The sequence below is a fragment of the Leuciscus leuciscus genome, assembly GCF_965113295.1.
Source record: "Leuciscus leuciscus genome assembly, chromosome: 16".
NCBI classification, from domain to species: Eukaryota; Metazoa; Chordata; class Actinopteri; order Cypriniformes; family Leuciscidae; genus Leuciscus; species Leuciscus leuciscus.
In genome coordinates this window covers 16,561,098-16,580,019 of record NC_138740.1, presented here as the reverse complement: position 1 = coordinate 16,580,019, position 18,922 = coordinate 16,561,098, and the positions used below count along the sequence as shown (strand labels likewise).

At 43.2% G+C, this 18,922-nt stretch overlaps 2 protein-coding genes across 2 annotated transcripts in view; both read right to left on the bottom strand.

Annotated features, from left to right (window-relative positions):
- Nucleotides 1–18,922, bottom strand: part of LOC309477421 (multidrug and toxin extrusion protein 1-like) — a 244,440-nt gene that overhangs the window by 25,600 nt on the left and 199,918 nt on the right. The gene's annotated exons all lie outside the window — the stretch shown is intronic.
- The window catches only part of LOC309477430 (uncharacterized protein), a 57,720-nt gene continuing 42,584 nt past the window's right edge, over nt 3,787–18,922 (bottom strand). Inside the window, exon 2 of the mRNA XM_082140695.1 lies at nt 3,787–6,406. Within this exon, the coding sequence (XP_081996821.1) occupies nt 4,451–5,692 (1,242 nt within the window). The 5' untranslated portion in view covers nt 5,693–6,406 and the 3' untranslated portion in view covers nt 3,787–4,450. The remainder of the gene's footprint in view (nt 6,407–18,922) is intronic.

The following is an 18,922-nucleotide window of genomic DNA, read 5'->3' as shown; positions in this document are numbered from 1 at the left end:
TTTTTATGTTTATTTATAATTCATTTAGGCGGACAACAAGGCTACCAAGTACTGCGCACAGGGCGCATCTAATTAAACGTTTTTTTGGGGGGGGGTTTTACCGTCATTTTTAGTCGATTTTAGTCGATTTTTAGTCGAAAATTTCAGGACTTCAGTCGACCAAGATTTTCTTTGGTTGAGTACAGCCCTAATTGTCACAGTATTTATTCTCCCGAGTCTTTCTGGTAGAACTACGTCGTACCACAGACGAGTGACACTAACGTCGTTGAGAACTATGTCGTACCACAGACGCGTGACACTAATGTTGTTGAGAACTACGTCGTACCACAGACGCGTGACACTAATGTCGTTGAGAACTACGTCGTACCACAGACGCGTGACACTAACGTCGTTGAGAACTATGGAATTAATTTTGTGCCAATAATAATGAATGTAGATTTTCAAGAAACTAATGAAAATATAAATTGAAACTGAATAAAATATCTTTGAAACTGAAAAAGTTTCGTTTTTAATACACTGCATGTTTTGCTAACTATTTCTCATATTTCAATCGCTGATCTGAACTTACAAATGCACTTCCAGAGTTTTCATTTGCGCTTCTGAAGTTTTCGTTTACGCTTCTGAAGTTTTCGTTTCGCCGTTCTGACACATTTCTCTCGTGGGGGCGGGGCTAGTTGCAGTGTGTTCTCATTGGCTACTGAGTTTTTGATTGACAGCTTCTTCACCTGGAAGTGAAGACGTCAGTGTTGTGTTTACATGTGTGGATTTGAGCATCTGTAAGCGCAGCTTTCTATTTCATTTTAGTGATATTACGTTTTTATCTGTATTTATTTGCTGCTACACTAAATTGTTGAGATGATTTCTTATAGAAGGAATAGTACAGACGAATGATATCATTATCATTAGTCATCGTCGCTATCAGGATACTGGATAGCCTACTCGTGGTAAGTCAGATTTTTTTTAATACTATTTATAATACAGTACTGGCTTTTTTGAGGTGGAGAGGCATTTTAGAGCTCAGTGAGAGCCCATAACATTATACAGCTGTGTTGTCTTGATTTAACTGTTAGCCCAATATCACCCTGGTTGCAATATTTATTATGATTACTTTAGTGTGATAAAGATGACTGATAAAGCTATTATATGTAGCTAGTATGAGTAACACAATGCTTTTTCTGTGTCCATATTTGACTAATAATAATAATTCTGAGAATTTTTTTTAATCTTTAATAGTCTTTAATAATAAATATATGTCCAAATTAAAAACTTATTACATGCAAGTAATTATGACTGAAAACATCCAGTAACTAGGGAATACACAGCCATGGGCTATCCAGCCATCTACTGGTTACTTAACAGTATTACAGATGATAAATGCTGCATGACTCCGAGGTAAATATTTAGTACTGTAAAATTCCTTAAAACATTTATATAATTTGTTTGGAACAAATATTTTAAGTCTGCAACTTGTTACTGTATGTGGGAGTTCAAAGCAGTTTGTATTGTTAGATTATAATACATTTCCTCTCTCACTTTCCAGGGAGTGGAGCAACTTTTCCATAAACTAAATTCTGATTCTGACACAGAGGATGGAGTGATAGTACCAGAGATCCACTGTCCCTATCAGACAATAATCTTTGTACAGACACATCACCTTTGAATGACTGGGATCTTGATCTTCAGACACCTGATTTATTTTATTTGAATATAAACTAGCAAATATTTTAATTTCCTCTAGATTAAAACAAACACAGTTCACAAGTACACAAGAGGTTGCACTTTATTCTTATTAGTCTATGCTGATCTTGGATTAGCATACCAACAGCATATGAATGTTAAGGGGATAGTTCACCCAAAAATAAAATTCTCAATTATTTTACTCACCCTCATGCTGTCCCAGATGCATTTTACTTTCTTTCTACAGATAAACACGATTTAAGATTGTAAGGAAAGTAATCCATCTCTGCGAGTCCTAAAAACCACTCACAGTGACCGTGAAGGTAATCCATGCGACCTCAGTGGATGAGTCAATGCCTTCTGAAGTCAAACAACAGGCTAGATAAAATAAATACTAATAATGTAAACTGTTTTAACTATTAAAAATCACTTCCGACTAACTGTCTTTCGTACATGGGTTACAATCCACTTGTATTATGGACTCACAGAGATGGATTATTTCCTTAAAAATCTTTGTCTATATTTATGTGAAGAAGAAAGTCATATACATCTGGGATGGCATGAAGGTGAGTAAATGATGAGAGAATCCTCATGTTTTGGGTGGACTATCCTTGTACTGCTTGTGTCCAGTCACTGCTTTGTTACTTGTACTGCAACAGGAACTGTTCAAAGAATCATTGCAACATTTAAAATGTATATGAATTTTTAAAATGTATTCTGTATTTGTAATTGTGCATTTTGTATAGTAATGTATATCATGAGAATACTGTGCATTACATGTATATTATGCAGTTAATGTTTTGTTGATTCTGGTCTTTCCTGTCACAACATAATTGCGTCCAAGACTTTCACTCTGATACTTGTGTATATGCTTTAGTGACAATAAAGAATGAACATTTATTTGAATTCATATTTTCAATTAAATTCATTTAACTGGTTGTATAAGTCACAATTGAAACGGTTGATGATTGTTAAAATATATTTACAATTTTAAATGTTAGAAGATAGTATTAATTAAATTAAATAAGTAAATACAATTATCAATAAAAAAAATGGCAACAAGAACATTCTTTGTGAGACATATGTAATGAAGTGCCCTTTGAGGTCTGTATCATCTGACAGCAGGCCACGATTGTAATTTTCATATTGTTTAAATTCCTCTTATTTAAGTGATCATTAATTTTGATGGTGTAAATGTATATCATGCTAACAATGAGTAGTGTGATGGCCATGGTTGCCAACCTTGATTACCTGAAGTGAAACTTTCTTGATGGCTGAATATATCACACACGTTTGTTAGTATTCTCTTTAACAGCTCAACCTAATCAGAACCTAACATGCAGAATAATCATCAGGAATAAACAAATATTCTCTGAAAACATTGGACACTACAATATTTTAAGTATTATATACAGTACTTTAATGTACAAGTATGTCACAGTGTCTGGTTTGTGTTTCCCCGGGTGTCCACTAGAGGTCCTCTTCCCCACGGTGTCATTCACATTAGGAACTGCATTCCCCACAATCCTTGTCTGCACTCATCACTGTTCATTGCACCCAGCTGTTCCCCATCATGATTGTTAGTTTCTGTGTGTATATAATCCCTGCCTGTTTAGTGTTTGTTATGGAGTCCTTGTTGTATATCACACCACTTCTGATGTCTGTTTCTTGCCTGTTCCTGTTAGGGATGGGCAAATGAAGCCTCACGAAGCAGTGAGGCTTTCCCTTGATTGTTCCGGGAAAAGATTCGAAGCATCATGAGTGTCGAAAACAGCGCCATCTTGTGGCAGGTAAAATTTATAGCAGCCACATACTGAGTGTGCAGCGCCGTTGTCTTATCAAATAAAAGCCTGACAACGCTAAATGTTCAGTTTTCTGATAATGTAATTCACATATTAAACAGAGGCAATAAATTAAATGTAACAATTATATTAATACTAATTATACAAATACCAAAAGAGTTGCTCGATGCAAGTAAATGGTGGTCTAATTATTTTATGGTTTCTATGCTGTTTAAATGGCAGAATATATGAGCATGTTAGTATACGTTAGTAACCGAGTACGTTCTCTTACGAGAGGTACTCTCGTACTGCGTAAGTCTTACGCTAGGGGAAACAGTGTAAAACGCCGTGCATGCTAAGATCCAGCACCAAAGTCCCAAGGGCAAGTGCCCGGGCTCATATAGTACATGATCATAAGGGACTCACAGAGAGCCCAGGAAAGAGTGGCTAGAATAGCATCATTCCTGTAATAATATAACATCTTATAAGGAGCAGTTATACTGATGATGTGTCGTACAGTCAGGGCGACCCCCGGCCTGGACTGACGAATATAGTGGGTCTTACACACTGCCCATAGAGCTGCGCGATCAAACAGCGAGCATTTGCTCAAGCAGTTTCAGTATTCTGGCCCGAACACATCAGGGCAGACAGTACCGATTTTAGACCGAAAGCAGCTTAGCCTGCAAGGCGGGAACCTCTAGGTTATAAAACCTTATAAATGTAGACGGGGAGGCCCAGCCTGCCGCCATACAGATATCTTGCAAGGCAATCCCACTAGACCAAGCCCACGACGAGGCCACGCCTCTCGTGGAGTGTGCTCTGACTCCAAATGGGCACTGTAAGCCCTTAGAGGTATAAGCCAGCGCTATAGCATCAACTATCCAACTGGATAGGCTCTGTTTCGACACGGCAAGTCCCTTAGAACGTCCGTAGAGTGAAAACAAAGAGCTGCTCTGTCTGTCTGAAAACAGACGTGCGAGACACATAAGCTCTTAATGCCCTGACTGGGCAAAGGAAGCTTGCGTCTCCTTCCTCGTCAGAGACCGGTAGGGCTGACAGGGAATGACCTGCGCCCTAAACGGTGTGTTGAGGGATTTTGGAACATAACCGTGCTTAGGTTTGAGTATAACTCTTGAGTCATTAGGCCCAAACTCCATACACGTCGCGCTTACTGAGAGCGCGTGTAAGTCCCCTGTGCGCTTCACTGAAGCGAGAGCCAGAAGAAACACTGTCTTGAAAGACAGGTGTTTAAGATCAATCGTCTGTAAAGGCTCGAATGGGTCACCTTTCATGGCTTCCAGCACTGTAGAAAGGTTCCATACAGGGACTGAGGGAGGTCTGGGAGGATTCAGTCTCTTAGCTCCTCTAAGGAAGACGATGACTAAATCGTTCCTTCCTACTGACTGACCCAGCGTTGTTTTTGAGAACGCTGCTATGGCCGCCACATACACTTTGAGCGTGGAAGGGGTCCTGCCCTTGTCCAACAGCTCTTGTAGGAAGGAGAGAACCTCCGTCACCCCACAGTCTAGGGGCGACACGCCACGAGCTGTGCACCAGCTGGAGAACACTGACCATTTCGAGGAATAGAGACGTCGCATAGACGGAGCTCTAGCCTGCGTGATCGTGTTTAACACTCCGCTTGGGGAGGTCAGCGGGTACCCGTTGATGGCCCAAACATGAAGGGACCACAGCTCTGGGCGCGGATGCCAAAACGAGCCCTTGGCCTGAGAGAGGAGGTCCCTCCTCACTGGCACTGGCCATGGGGCAGTGCTTGCTAGCTGCATCAGAACTGGGAACCAGGGTTGGTTTTTCCAGAACGGCGCTACGAGTAGCACTGAGCATCCTTCTCTGATCCGTTCTATCACCTGAGGCAGGAGAGAGACGGGAGGAAAGGCATAGAGCGGGCGGCGGGGCCATACGTGAGCCAGCGCGTCCCTGCTCTTGGAGAAAAATTCCAGACAGTGAGCGTTTTCTTGAGACGCGAACAGGTCTACTTCCGCTCTGCCGAATTTCTTCCACAGCAGCTGGACTGTCTGTGGGTGTAGAGGCCACTCGCCTGTCGGAACATTGTTCCTGGACAGTCTGTCCGGTCCTACGTTTAGGAGCCCTGGCACATGCGCTGCTCTCGGCGAGAGCAGGTTGCGCTGAGCCCACACCAGGAGGCGTTCTGTCAGCCTGTGCAGGTTTCGGGACCTGAGGCCGCCCTGGCGATTTATGTAGGACACCACTGACATGTTGTCCGAGCGGACCAGGACGTGGTGTCCTCGTATTTAGGGACAAAAACGCGTCAGTGCGTTGTCTACTGCCAACATTTCGAGGCAGTTTATGTGTAGAAGCTTCTCCCGTTCTGACCATTGGCCGAAGAACGGTCTGCCCTTGAGCAGTGCTCCCCATCCCAAGGTGGAGGCGTCCGTAGACACTACCTTCACACTCGAGGAAGTCCCCAGGCTAACACCTGATTGGTACAAGTCGTTTGCTTTCCAAGGTTTCAGAGCTGCGATGCATTTCTGATTGACCTTGAGACGAAGCAGACCGGAAGCCCACGCTCGGCGCGGTACTCGCGCTTTCAGCCAGAACTGTAGCGGGCGCATGCGAAGCAAGCCCAGCTGAAGTACTGATGATGCTGAGGCCATGAGACCTAGCATCCTCTGAAATTTCTTGAGCGGGACAGATGCGCCGCAGCGGAAGAGCTCGCTGCGCGCTGAATGTCTAGTACGCGCTCTGGTGACAGTCGCGCTATCATAGACAGCGAGTCCAGTTCTGTGCCCAGAAAAGATATTATCTGTCTGGGAGACAGAGAACTCTTCGCCCAATTGACCCAGATTCTCGAGGTGATCGAGCAAAATGGTCCTGTGCTCTATGAGCACCGAGTGAGATTGAGCTAGAATCAGCCAATCGTCCAAGTAGTTCAATACTCGCATGCCCTGTAGTCTGAGGGGTGCGAGCGGCTAGAGACAAGCCGAACGGTAGGACTGAGCACTGATATGCCTGGCCCTCGAAGGCGAATCTCAAACGTCGCCTGTGACGTGACGCTATTTGTATTTGAAAATATGCGTCTTTCAGATCTATTGACACAAACCAATCTCCTTGGCGAATCTGCGTGAGGGTTTTTCTGGTCGTGAGCATTCTGAACTGTTGCTTCGCAAGCACTCTGTTCAGTTGCCTTAGATCTAGTATGGGTCTGAGACCCCCGTCTTTTTTCAGTACCAGGAAGTATCTGCTGTATAGCCCTCCTTCACTCTGAGCTTGAGATAAAGGCTCTATGGCCCCTTTGCTCAACAGTTTCAAAATTTCGGCTCGAAGTAGGTGGTGCTACTTTTTTTTACCGTAGCTTCGACGCGCGTCACATAGCGGCGAGGGCGTCGGCGAAACTGTAGCGAATAGCCTCTTTCTATAATGTCTAGCACCCACTTCAAAACCCCCGGGTAGCCTTGCCCATGCATCTGCACGAATGGCTAGGGGCTGAATGCGGAGCGCGCTCTGGTCGCTCAGCGACAGAGGGGCTTCGGTGTGCTGTAACATAAGCGTCGCGCTTCGAGGCAGGGGGCGCGCTGATAACAGCGGGCAGATTGCCCGCGCTCGACTCCTTTGCGGTGGTCAACCGAGAGGGGAGGGCTGGGCGAGTCCCGTAGGACCTGTCATGTCTATGTGTGAATGTGGGCGCGGGATAGCGGGCACATTTACAACACTGAGAGCATTGTCCGCCTGAGCAGAGCGAATGCACGTTGGTTTTGTTTTTACAGAAACCTTGAGATATGCGGAACGAAGTGTTTGTGGGCACTGGGCAGTGGGCACATTTACCACGTTTAATGCGCAATCGACCTGGGTCGATTTCATGTGCGCGAGCCCTGTGTGACGGGCTGTGTTTGTGTGTAGGAATGAGCACTGGGCAGTGGGCATTTCGTCTACATTCGTAACACCATCGGCCGTGGCCGGGACACCAGAAAATACACTCTTATGGGATTTATCTGGGTAGCCGTAAAAGCGGCGTTTGTGTGCAGGCAAGCGGGCTGCTTCGCCGACTTGTTTACTGCAGAATACACTGGAACAGTCGCATTTACTGGAACTGAACGAGCGAGAAGTTGCCATAGAAACAGAGAGCGTCAACATGCTGGCGTTTGTTTGCAGGCGTGCGTGTATTACAGCAGGCTTGTTCACTGAAATATTGACATTTCCAGTCGTCTGAACTTCAGAGGCGGAAACCATAGAAACAGAGTTTGGGTGCAGGCGAGCGGGTTGTACCACGCGCTCGTTGGCTGCAAAATACACATCTGCAGTCGCCTTTTCAGGGAACTGCCAGAGCGAGAATTGACGGCAAAAATGTGTTTTGCCGGTAGACCCGGTATTCGATCGCGGGTCTCTCGCGCGAAAACCTGATGATCTACCACTGGACCACAGAGGAAGACACATAGACATTCAGTAGCGCGAGTATTATCAAAGAGCGTCAACATGCTGGCGTTTGTTTGCAGGCGTGCGTGCAAAACAACAGGCTCGCTCACTGCAATATTGACATTTCCAGTCACCTGAACTTAAGAGGGGAATGAGAAATGTGTCAGGAGTGGAGGTCGGCCCGGCCGCAGCGGGGCTAAAAACACCCTTTTCTCCTTTCGCCAGTGACGCACGGGAACCATAGAAACGGTGTTTGGGTGCAGGCGAGCGGGTTGTACAGCGCGCTCGTTGGCTGCAAAATGCACATCTGCAGTCGCCTTTCAGGGAACTGACAGAGCGAAGCATTGGCGGCATAATATATCTGCCGTTAGACCGGGATTCGAACCCCGGTCTCTCGTGCGAAAAACCTAAGATTCCGCCACTGAGCCACAGGGGGGAACACAAAGGTGTATAGATGCGTGAGCATATAAGAGAGCGTCAACATGTTTTCTTCGGCGTTTGCTTGCAAGCGTGCGTGTTACAACAGGCTCGTTTGCTGCAATATTGATATTTCCAGTCGCCTAATCAGGGAACTGAGTTCTCTTTTCGCCGGTGAGTGACGCGTGAATGGGGCGCAAGGGCAGGGTAGCTTTCTTGTAACGTAAAGAAAAACTAACCCCGATCGTCCGCTTCCAGCCTCCCTTGTGAACGGCGCAGTTTGCGCGGCTCGAACAGAGGGAGAGAGAAAGCTAGCCCCGTGACCGTCCGCTCCTGACATCCCCTGTGAACGGCGCGGTTTGCGTGGCTCGAACAGAGGGAGAGCAGGTATCATCCCCCAAGCAGGCAAGGCAAGCGGGCGAACCGGCGAGCTTTGCGGGTTGGGGGGGGGGGCGGGGGAGCAGTCTCGGAGAAGGATGCCAGGTGAGTCCTCAGAGTCACCATAGGCAGTAACTGGCTCGCAGTGAGGGCGGTCGCCGTCAGCGAGCGCGAGCGCGAGCGCGAGAGCTGCGTGATCCTCAGGAAAGGGGCGTCTTGAAAAAGACGCCCGGCTCTTTTAGTGCAATGAGAGTGTGTGTCGCGGCGGCGAGCACACACACATACACAAAACACAGTAGCAGAGAAAGGATATAACGCCGGATAGCGCAGCAGGAAGGCGACTGAAGGCGGCGCGGCCAGCGGCTTCAGAGTGTCGACTTGTCCCGCTGAAGGGCTTCTTCAGACGGCGCGGCTTCTCTCCGGATCCAGCGATGCGAGAGCTTCGCTGAAGAGATGAAAAATCAGTGAGCTAGCCTCTCGAAGCTATGTTTATAGCCCTAGACCACGCCCATTCTGGCGGGACGTGACATATTGGGCGCGAAGCGCCCCCATTGGAGCTGACGTCACGAGTGGGCCTTATCGATAGGCTGCTGCAGTTGCCGCAGGGCAGCCAATAGGCGCACAAGCCGTCTCGCCTGTGTCTGCATGCTGCCGCAACGCGTTTTACATTATTTCAAAATTAAGGATAATTTTTGGCTTCAGTATCTCGCGGAAAAGAGATTTTCCCCTAGCGTAAGACTTACGCAGTACGAGAGTACCTCTCGTAAGAGAACACAGACAAGTAAGCATTTGTTATGACAGTGTAAACAGGAAAAAAACGCATGCATTCGGATATTTTGAGATCGGTAGTCCTCATTCATGTGGAAATAAATCAGATATAAATCGGATATGTGCCAATGCGACTGTCATGTAAACAGGCAGATCGGTTTTCTGAGGCATTAGGCTAAAGCCTTGTTTATACTTTCGCCTGGCTCCGCAGCGCGAGTCTCCGCAGACTACGCGCGCACCTCCCCAAACGGACGAGGCGTTTATACTTGACGCGCTCGCCGTTGTACTATTCTTTGAAACGATAGGGGGCGACTCAAGTAATTGTCCTCTAAACCATCAGGAATCAGCGGTGAGAAGAAGAAAGCTACACACGTGACAATGTTTATTTTAGTACACCACCACCAATACCACACTACAAAAAGAATTGTGTAAAACCCAGTAAACCCTGAGATTATTACTCGTGACAATAAAACGAAATATATGGATATGAGAATGTGTATACAATATAACTAAATTAACAATCTCTAACATATTTTCTAATTTCACTAAACATTTCATTAAGTTTGGTGAACATTTTTATTAAACATGGACCTTTGTTCATTAAAAATACTTTTTATGCTATTGAATGCTCATTTTTTAAATGGTGAGAAGTTCGAGCTCGGCCAGATTCGGCTCGAAGTCGTTCATCTTCGGATGCGGCGCCGCGCACGTTGTTACAAAATCTGCCGTGCACACCGCCAGGCGAAATGGGCCCTTGCGCACCCAACGCGCGCGACCGCCCACACCGTGATGACGTCATTTTTGCCGCGCGCACCTTCGAGGCTATACCAGGCTAAGAGAAACCCCGAGGCGCTTCTGCAAAGGGACGGATGGCCCAGGAATGTGGACAAACGTTGACACAACATATCAAAGGTTGGCTTGCTCATCCTAAAATTTCGGACCCACTGCTCCTCGTTAAAGCCCGCCACAATATGCTCCCACCAGTCCTGAGATATGCACAGGCTGCAACATTACTGCTGTTTAAATTAACAGGACACTTCACCTAACCTCTTTTTATTTCATTTTTATTTGATAGACTCGATTTAGTCTTTAATGCAAAATATACATATTTTGATTAGGGTTACACATACTGTTAAGCTGAATAGTTGAACTAAATGACATTTGAATAGCGCTATAACATCATAAATAAAATAAAAATAGATAATCTTTTATGCCTAAGATTGTGTGTGCAAAGAATCTATTATGTGCAAAAATTTGAGGTCATAATTTAGCAAATTGTTTAGAATAGCACAGCAACACAATCATAAGACATTTATTTCAGCTGCTCATGACAGCTGAAAAAGAAAGGCAGGCCAAAAGGGCAAGAATTCTGAAAGTAAGGGTGCGATTGATCTGGCACTGATCGTTATCAGCCGATAGGAGTTAAAGCAAAAAAAAAAAAATCTTTTGACTGAAAAATGTTCCTCGGCCAAACCCCATTCCACAGCCTGTCACATTCCCAGTTTAAGAGCAGTTGTTTTCTTCTTGTAATTAGGGGTATAGTGAGTACATGCTAATACCTTCACAAATGAAATACTCAAAAAACATTTGAGAACTTCGCATATATTGCAGAGCTAGCATCAATCATATTTTGCATTTGTCCATCTGTGCAAGATCATTTAACCCTTTAAACATGCGCGATGTTTCAGATAGTTTGGCAAGTGTAAACACATGAATCGGATATGGGTCACAATTGAAAGAGCGTGTAAACGGACGGTCAAAAAAATCGTATATAGGCAAAAAATCAGAATGGGGCATCAAGACCTGCAGTGTAAACGAGGCCTAAGTGTCATTCAGTCGGTCTCCATTCTGTCACGAGCCGGTTGCGCTGTTTGCGACTAAATCTGAGAACAAAATGCTGGCTGACATTGTCACACCACGGTCGGTCATACTGCAGGCTCTCATTTGCAAGTGCACTGATTGCGTGCCAGTCTCCATTTATTCAGTTGATAGCTCTTGTAAGTGCGCCAGATTGGTGCCAATTATGTGCAAGTCATGTCTGCATTGTAATGCACAACTTTGCCTCTCCTTGTTATAAAACAACGTGCATCTAAACAACTTTAGCCAATGCAACCTCCTATGTCAGTGTTGCTTTACGAATACTATAGCATATGATATTGCATTGGTGTTTGTTTGAAATGTAACATTATGCAAAATAATCCTTGAATAATTTCTTATTTAAGGCCATTCCCGTTTCCAATATGTGATTGTGTCAACAATAAGCATAAACATTCTGCATTTCCATTTTGTAGTGTGGATAATTCATTGCGACATTTAAACTGATTCTCATGTTTAAGAATCTGTTATCTGATCAAATACTTCATGCTACTGCCCACTGACATGCTTTTAAAGCTACTGTTTTCCATTTTTTTTGGCCTTCAAAACACCTCAAAATGCACATGTCGAGATCAGGAAAATTTAAAAATTCTCGAACCCCCCTACCAAGATCATTTTTGGGACCTCGGTATTTATAAAACCCTGCGTCTGCCCTGCACCCAGTAAAGAAAGTGATGCAATGATCCCTTGTATAGTTGTCCAATTTGAATGTATGGATGGACTAAGGAATATTCACTCAAAATGCATAATTATTTTGTTGTCTCTTCCTATAGTCTGTGGGCTAGTATTAATTGCAAAAACTGGACCTCTTCTGTGGATAATATTATTTCCTAATGATCCTTTCTCCGTGAAGTCAAGCAGCAAAAGTTAAGTGATAATGTGCAAATACTACTGGCCCATTTTGGGGTGAACTAATATGCAAGACTAGTCTTACACGTCACTGTTTATAACACAGAGCATTCATTCTTTGCTGGGGCACTTAAAAAAATATTAGGGGCATAAATTAAGAGTATACCCACTTCTCCAAGCACCACTACATCACTGAGCATATCGGATTATCAAAAATTGTTAAGTGTGTGCGTGTGTGTGTTGTCATGTAGGCTATGGACTGATTGTCTTGGCTTGCATCCATGAAATATTGTAATGTTATAGGCCTACTGCATATTGAGAAAATTTAGATTGTTATTGCGGTATTGTTTTCACCTCACTCCAGTCTAGGCTAAATTATTTTTTTACGGTAATTTTTCTACACATAGTCACATAACCTGAAAATACTAGTTCATTAAGGTTAAATCTTGCTTACATTCTCATTTTAAGAGGTGATCTGAGTAAATGAATTGTTTGTAACACTTTACGATATGGTTTGATTAGTTAAAATGTAGTTAATGTATTAGGCTAATAACTAACATGAACTAACCATGAGCAATACATTTGTTACTGTATTTATTCATCTTTGTTAATCTTAGTTAATAAAAATGCAGCTGTTCATTGTTCATGTTACTTCACAGTGCATTAACTATGTTAACAAATACAACTTTTGATTTCAGTAATGTAGGCTATTATAGGCTAATAATGTGGTTTATGTCAGCTGAATGTGCGGAACGCTTTTCAGAGAAGAGAAGGCAAGAGAAAGAAAATCTCTGAATGCTCCACGTGAAACTTCGGTCCCCCGACCTTTTACTATTGTGTCAACTGATTTTGATTAATATTTGCGAGGGAGAGAGAGCAAGACAGCGTTCGTGTTGTTTGAAGGCGGTGAGAGTGCGCGCTCAGCCGGGACTCTCTCTCTCTCTCTCGTTCTTATATGCGCCCTGTCAAGCGCAGCAGTCATTCTATTCAACTATTCAGCAGGGAAACTTCGAAATTTCTCCATATTGTCATAGGCCAGGCTGCTGAGGATACTCCAATATATGAAGTGAAGCCAGAACAGGGCAAAGGCAGAGCAAGAGTGTTGCATCGAAATCATTCTCCCCTGTGATCACTTACCTCTGGTTACTACACAGACTCAAAACACTACACCGAAGCGAAAACACCAAAAAAAACCACACAGCTTCACCTTCCAAGAGAAGGGAGGAACATGAGCTAGAGAAGGACAGTGAAAGTGACGATGAGTAGGCTACTATGTCCAAGTAAAGCCCTACCAGTTTAGGGCCCAACAAAATAGTCATAACCAGATAGAAGTGGAAACCACACCACAACTGTTACCTACCTGTGAAACATCATCAGAACAGTCCGAACAAATGCTTAACTCTACGGTGTTGCCACATCTAGCTGAATCGGAACAAGATGTACTAGCACATGCCGACTTACCCACTAAAGTTACCTGAACAACAGTCACCCATTAACCCTTTCACACGTAAGTTTAAAATATTCTGACTGACCACCCAGCGTGAGTTTTTCAAGGCGACCGTTATTTAGAATGTGTCACTTTATGGTTTCCGTGGTGACGCGTCATTGCTTGTCACGTGACACACCGCAGCAACAACAGAGCTGAATGAATGATGATCTGCTTTTATGTCATTTTTCCTTTTTTATTCAAAATATTCACAAATTTGTTAGATATGGCATGAAATATCTGATATTCCGGTTGTCAAATATATGCAAGTGGAAGTGTTTTGTTGTTTAAACACATTTATAACGATCGCGTTAGTTCAGCTGTATTCGCGATGGGCGCCGCCATCTTAGTTTGTGCCGCAGACGCGCAGTTCAGAGAATCGGATCTGTTGGATTTACAACACGTTAATTCATCCACTTCTCCCGAAATACATACAAGTAAGTGGCAGGTCAACTGGGAGAAGAATAGAGTAAACTTTAAAGTTACTTACACAATGTGTATCTGATATGAATAAAACTAATTATAATGGAAAGGATTATTATTGCCTCTTCCTTTGACATCAGTGTGTATTTTACGAACTGTAATGTATTGTTTTTTTAGTACTTATATGTCTGGAACCTAAAATAAACATTATGAGGTTGAAAACACTGAAAAGTTGTGATATATGACAGCTCTGAGCGCGCCTGTCTCTAGCTCAGCGCCAGCCAACGCGCGAAAGCACATTTGAATTTAGCAGTTGATCACGTCATGCACTGACCGTTCTAATCACACCGGTGTGATCGTACGCTCCAGGGACCAGCTTAGACTGATCACACCGGTGTGATCGTACGTGCGAAAGGGTTAAAGAACAACAAAACATACCTGAACAAAACGTACCTGCTGAAGAGCAACGTTTACCTGATCAACACTTAACTGTGCAGAGGAATCCTGTAGAGGAACCATCTGGATCTCGACAACGACGGCCACCATAGAGATTCATATCTGAAAACTTTGGAACTCCTACATGTGTGCAAAATGCAAGAAATTACTTTAACCCACACCCCATACACACATGGACACCAAATATGAATTATTGGGTCAATTTACTACTCTCAGCCCCCACTTATCTGTTATCCAGTCAAGTAAGAAACTGAATGAACGTTCACTTAAACTGGTCTCAGATGGCATTGCAGGACTGCAATGACACAAATTGTCATCATACTTTCACTGACTGCCTTAATTAATTGCAATTAACTTGTCAAAGGGACTGTTGCACTCACACAGGATAAACTGTTGTTAGGCTGAGAGAACATGGACTGTTAAAAGTGAAGAGAACATGGACTGTTTAATGGCCTAACAAACTAATGAAATGAACACTTTAAAACTTTCCTTGAGCTAATAATGTGTGATTAGTTTCCCCCAGTGTTCACATTCATTTATATTTGATGAGAACATATTGTTAGCTGTTTTCTCGATGCAAGTAAAATATTAAATAAAGAATAAATCAGAATAAAAATTGTGAAAAGGTTATATTTCTTTTAAATGAAAAATGTGCTACAAAACAGGGCTGCGTTTCCCGAAACTTTCTTAACGCTACATCGTTCTTAAGTTACACCTTAAGCTATACCTTATCGTTAATACGTGTTTCCCGAAACGATCTTAGTTAAATAGGCTATACCTTCTGTAAGTCATACGTTCGGAAGGTTGGTCTGGACCACTCTTAGCTTTACTTTATCACTGTTGCAGGTCTATACGAATATAATTCTAAAGTTTTAATACACACAGACAGTGTTCAATTAGGCGAATTCAAGTGTTTTCATGCAAAGAATAAAACTGTCATTACACTGATTTTTTTTTTATATATATATTTTTTTTATCCAAAGGTACATCAGCTGGCAAACCATTAAAGGCTTAATAGTATATTTAAAGGGAATGATTGTGGTGGGGAGTTTGCACAAACTATGGCAGCAAAACAGCGAATATTTGATCTAAAAGACGGCGCCCTCTGCGGAGCGCTTTCAAAGGCCAGTGAAAGCATAGACATCAGTTAAGTCCTATTCGGATGCTAATTGTTTCTCATAGGCTTGAATGGTATTTTAAACATTTACAGGGGTAAGTCGGTGATTTTATTGCCGTTCGTATCCATAATGTCAGTGTTTTTTCTCACCCTACCTGCGTAAAAATCCCTGGCCAAATTAGCCTAACTAGGCCTACTGTTTTTTGACAAACAGGTCGTGTGGGAATTTAATTGCCGCCTGAATCCACATCTCTGAGTTTACAAGAAGAGATTCAAAATTCACCGTTTAAATCATTTTGATCACTGCCGAGCACCGTACGTAAGATGTACACTTTTATTACTGAAATGCTGGAAAGTATTTACAAGAACAATATTTCATCGCAGCTCCACCTCAGTGAACAAAAATGGGAAAGAGGAGAAAACACATAAACATTTGAAATGGTTATTGTGGCAGCAGTGTATGATACAAAAAATAAAAATAAAATATGTAGGCTAGGCTAGGCTATTTTAGGCTATTATAGTTTGGATTATTTTTTATAATATCTCATGAGTCCTAATAAATGCAATTTCAACTATTTCTGAAGTGCTTCTTTTATAAAGAACACCGCTTTCTCACATAATGCAGTGAAGCAGAGAGAATAATTGATTCTCGAGCCATCGATATCAACCAATTCAGCACCATCGCCACGGACAGCGCCGGGTAACGTCACGTGTAAGAAGGTATATCTTAAGCAATTTCCTAAGGTATGGTTCGGGGAACTTGCCTAGAAATGGTATACCTTTAGTTAAGTTATACCTTAACAGTCTATAAGGTGCTAAGAGACAACGTTATAGGGACAAGATTTCTCGTCACATACTTTTTCAGGATTCAAGTTAATTTGTGTATGATTATGTTTTTTTTTTGGGGGGGGGGGGGGGGGGGGGGTTTGTTGTTAATGACTACAGGCTGCTTTTTGTAACATCAGCTTGATCTTGGTGTGGCATAAGAAGCTGTCTAGATTATGTTTGACTCATATTCAGGGACTTTGGTTTGTTGTTTATTGCTAGTTTAAGCGTAAAGTTTAAAGGTTTTTAAGACAATACAGTCTATCAGGAAAACAGACAGACAGACAGAGAGCCAACATAATACGTTTAAATAGCATTTATTTCTCAAGCCAACATAATAAAACTTTTAAATAATATATAACAGCATGTTGGCTTTCTAAGGCCAACATAAGTTGAAATAGAACTTCAGTATGTTGGCTTTCTTAAACCAACATAATCATTGCACTAACTCTCACACACATTTCAACTCTTATTTGTTCAATCTCTCTATGTTTAACGAGGATCTTCTGCAGCAAACACAATTTCCCTGTATAAACATTAAATGAAGATGCATCAAGTTCCCCTCACGTGCACTTTTCCCTGCCTCCTCTTTCATCTAATCACACATTTCACCATTAAACTACTAAAACATAATTACATAAGGAATCAGATAGTATTAATTTATTTAATTCTTGACTTACTCTTATTCTTACTTATTCTTCATATTTTACTAAGTATTATCTTGTCAGTGAAGTCCAGACACTAGCCCAAGAACAATATGTAACCATATTATGTCCACATGCCCAGTATGACCTCTGTTTTTTAATATTTCACCAGGCAGTAGTTTACTGTGTGACTCTTTAAGATGATTTGATTGAGTGAAAGTGTTTCTGATGAGTCACAAGCGCACAGTTTGTGATATGCCTGCAATACATTCTTAGAAGAAAAGGTTATATGTAGAACCTTAAAGGGCACCTATTTTGCAAAATTCACTTTTACATGGTGTTTGAACATAAATTTGTGTTGGCAGTGTGTGTACACAACCACCCTATAAATTGCAAATCTGACTCATGTCAAAACGGGAATAGTGTTTATAGTTTAGGAAAATGGGCGTGCTTTCTGATAAATGAGTTTTGAAATTTTAGTTCAAAAGCCTGGTTATATTGTTTAAGCAATCAAGAAAAACTGTAACACTTGCTGGTAAAATTTGGATAGTTTAATTGGTAATTTCCCAGGCAGATATTTACATCTCAGTAGAAAAGTGTTACGTTTTTGGTTTGTTCGGTCATGTTTCCTTGTCTGTCATGTGATCCTGCCATGTGTTCCCTTGTCTGATGTGTCATGTTGTCATTGGTTCATTGGTTCATTGTTCACAGGTGTCCCTTGTCTAGTCATTAGTCTTGTGTGTATTTAAGCCCTCTTGTTTGCCATGTGTCTTTGTCAAGTATTGTTTCCTGTAGTCTGCTGTTGTACAAGTTCATGCTCTGGTTTTTGTTTTCATGCCATGTTTTTGTTTCATGTTTTGTTTTAAGTTATTATAAACTGCACTTGGTTTCTCATCTCTCAACTTGCCTCCAGTGGATACCTTTATTACAGAATACTTGACCTACAACAATGAACCCAGCTGTTGCCCTCCTAAACCTACGCCAGGGGAATCTTCCCATTGAAACGTATGTGGAGGAATTTTGTGGACTCAGTCACCTGGTAAAATTTAATGATGTGGCTCTCAAGGATATTTTTCGGTTTGGGCTGAATGATCCGGTGCGGTCCCAATTGCAAGGGGGAAAAATTCATGTTTCACTGGCCCAGTATCTTGACAATGCCCTTTTATTAAGTGGCTCAACTTTTACTGTGGGTTTGGCGGACAAGGAGCCCTGCAACCCTACAGTACTCGCCAAGCCTGAGCCGCTTCACGTCATGCCTGCCAAGCCTGAGCCGCTTCGCGTCATGCCTGCCAAGCCTGAGCCACTTCGCGTCATGCCTGCCAAGCCTGAGCCACTTCGCGTCATGCCTGCCAAGCCTGAGCCTCTTCGCGTCATGCCTGCCAAGCCTGAATCTCTTCATGTCATGTCTGCCGAGTCTGTTCACGCCACGGCTGCCGCCGAGTCAGTGTCTCCTGACAAGATGGCTGCCGCCGAGCCAGTGTCTCCGGACAAGATGGCCGCCGCCACACCTGAACCTGAGCCCTCAGCAGAAATGGCCGCCGCCACGCCTGAACCTGAGCCCTCAGCAGAGATGGCCGCTGCCACGCCTGAACCTGAGCCCTCAGCAGAGATGGCCCCCGCCACGCCTGAACCTGAGCCCTCAGCAAAGATGGCTGCCACTAATCTTGAGTCCTCCGTGATGGCTACACTAACCATTATGGCCACAGCCATATGGTGTGTGTGGTCGGTGCACACATTTGAAGGTCACGTCACGTCTGCCGAGCCAGAGCCAAGTAGGGTCCTTTATAGGACCATGGAGGCCGTGCCGCCCTGGCCACCTGAACTGTCAGGTCCGCCC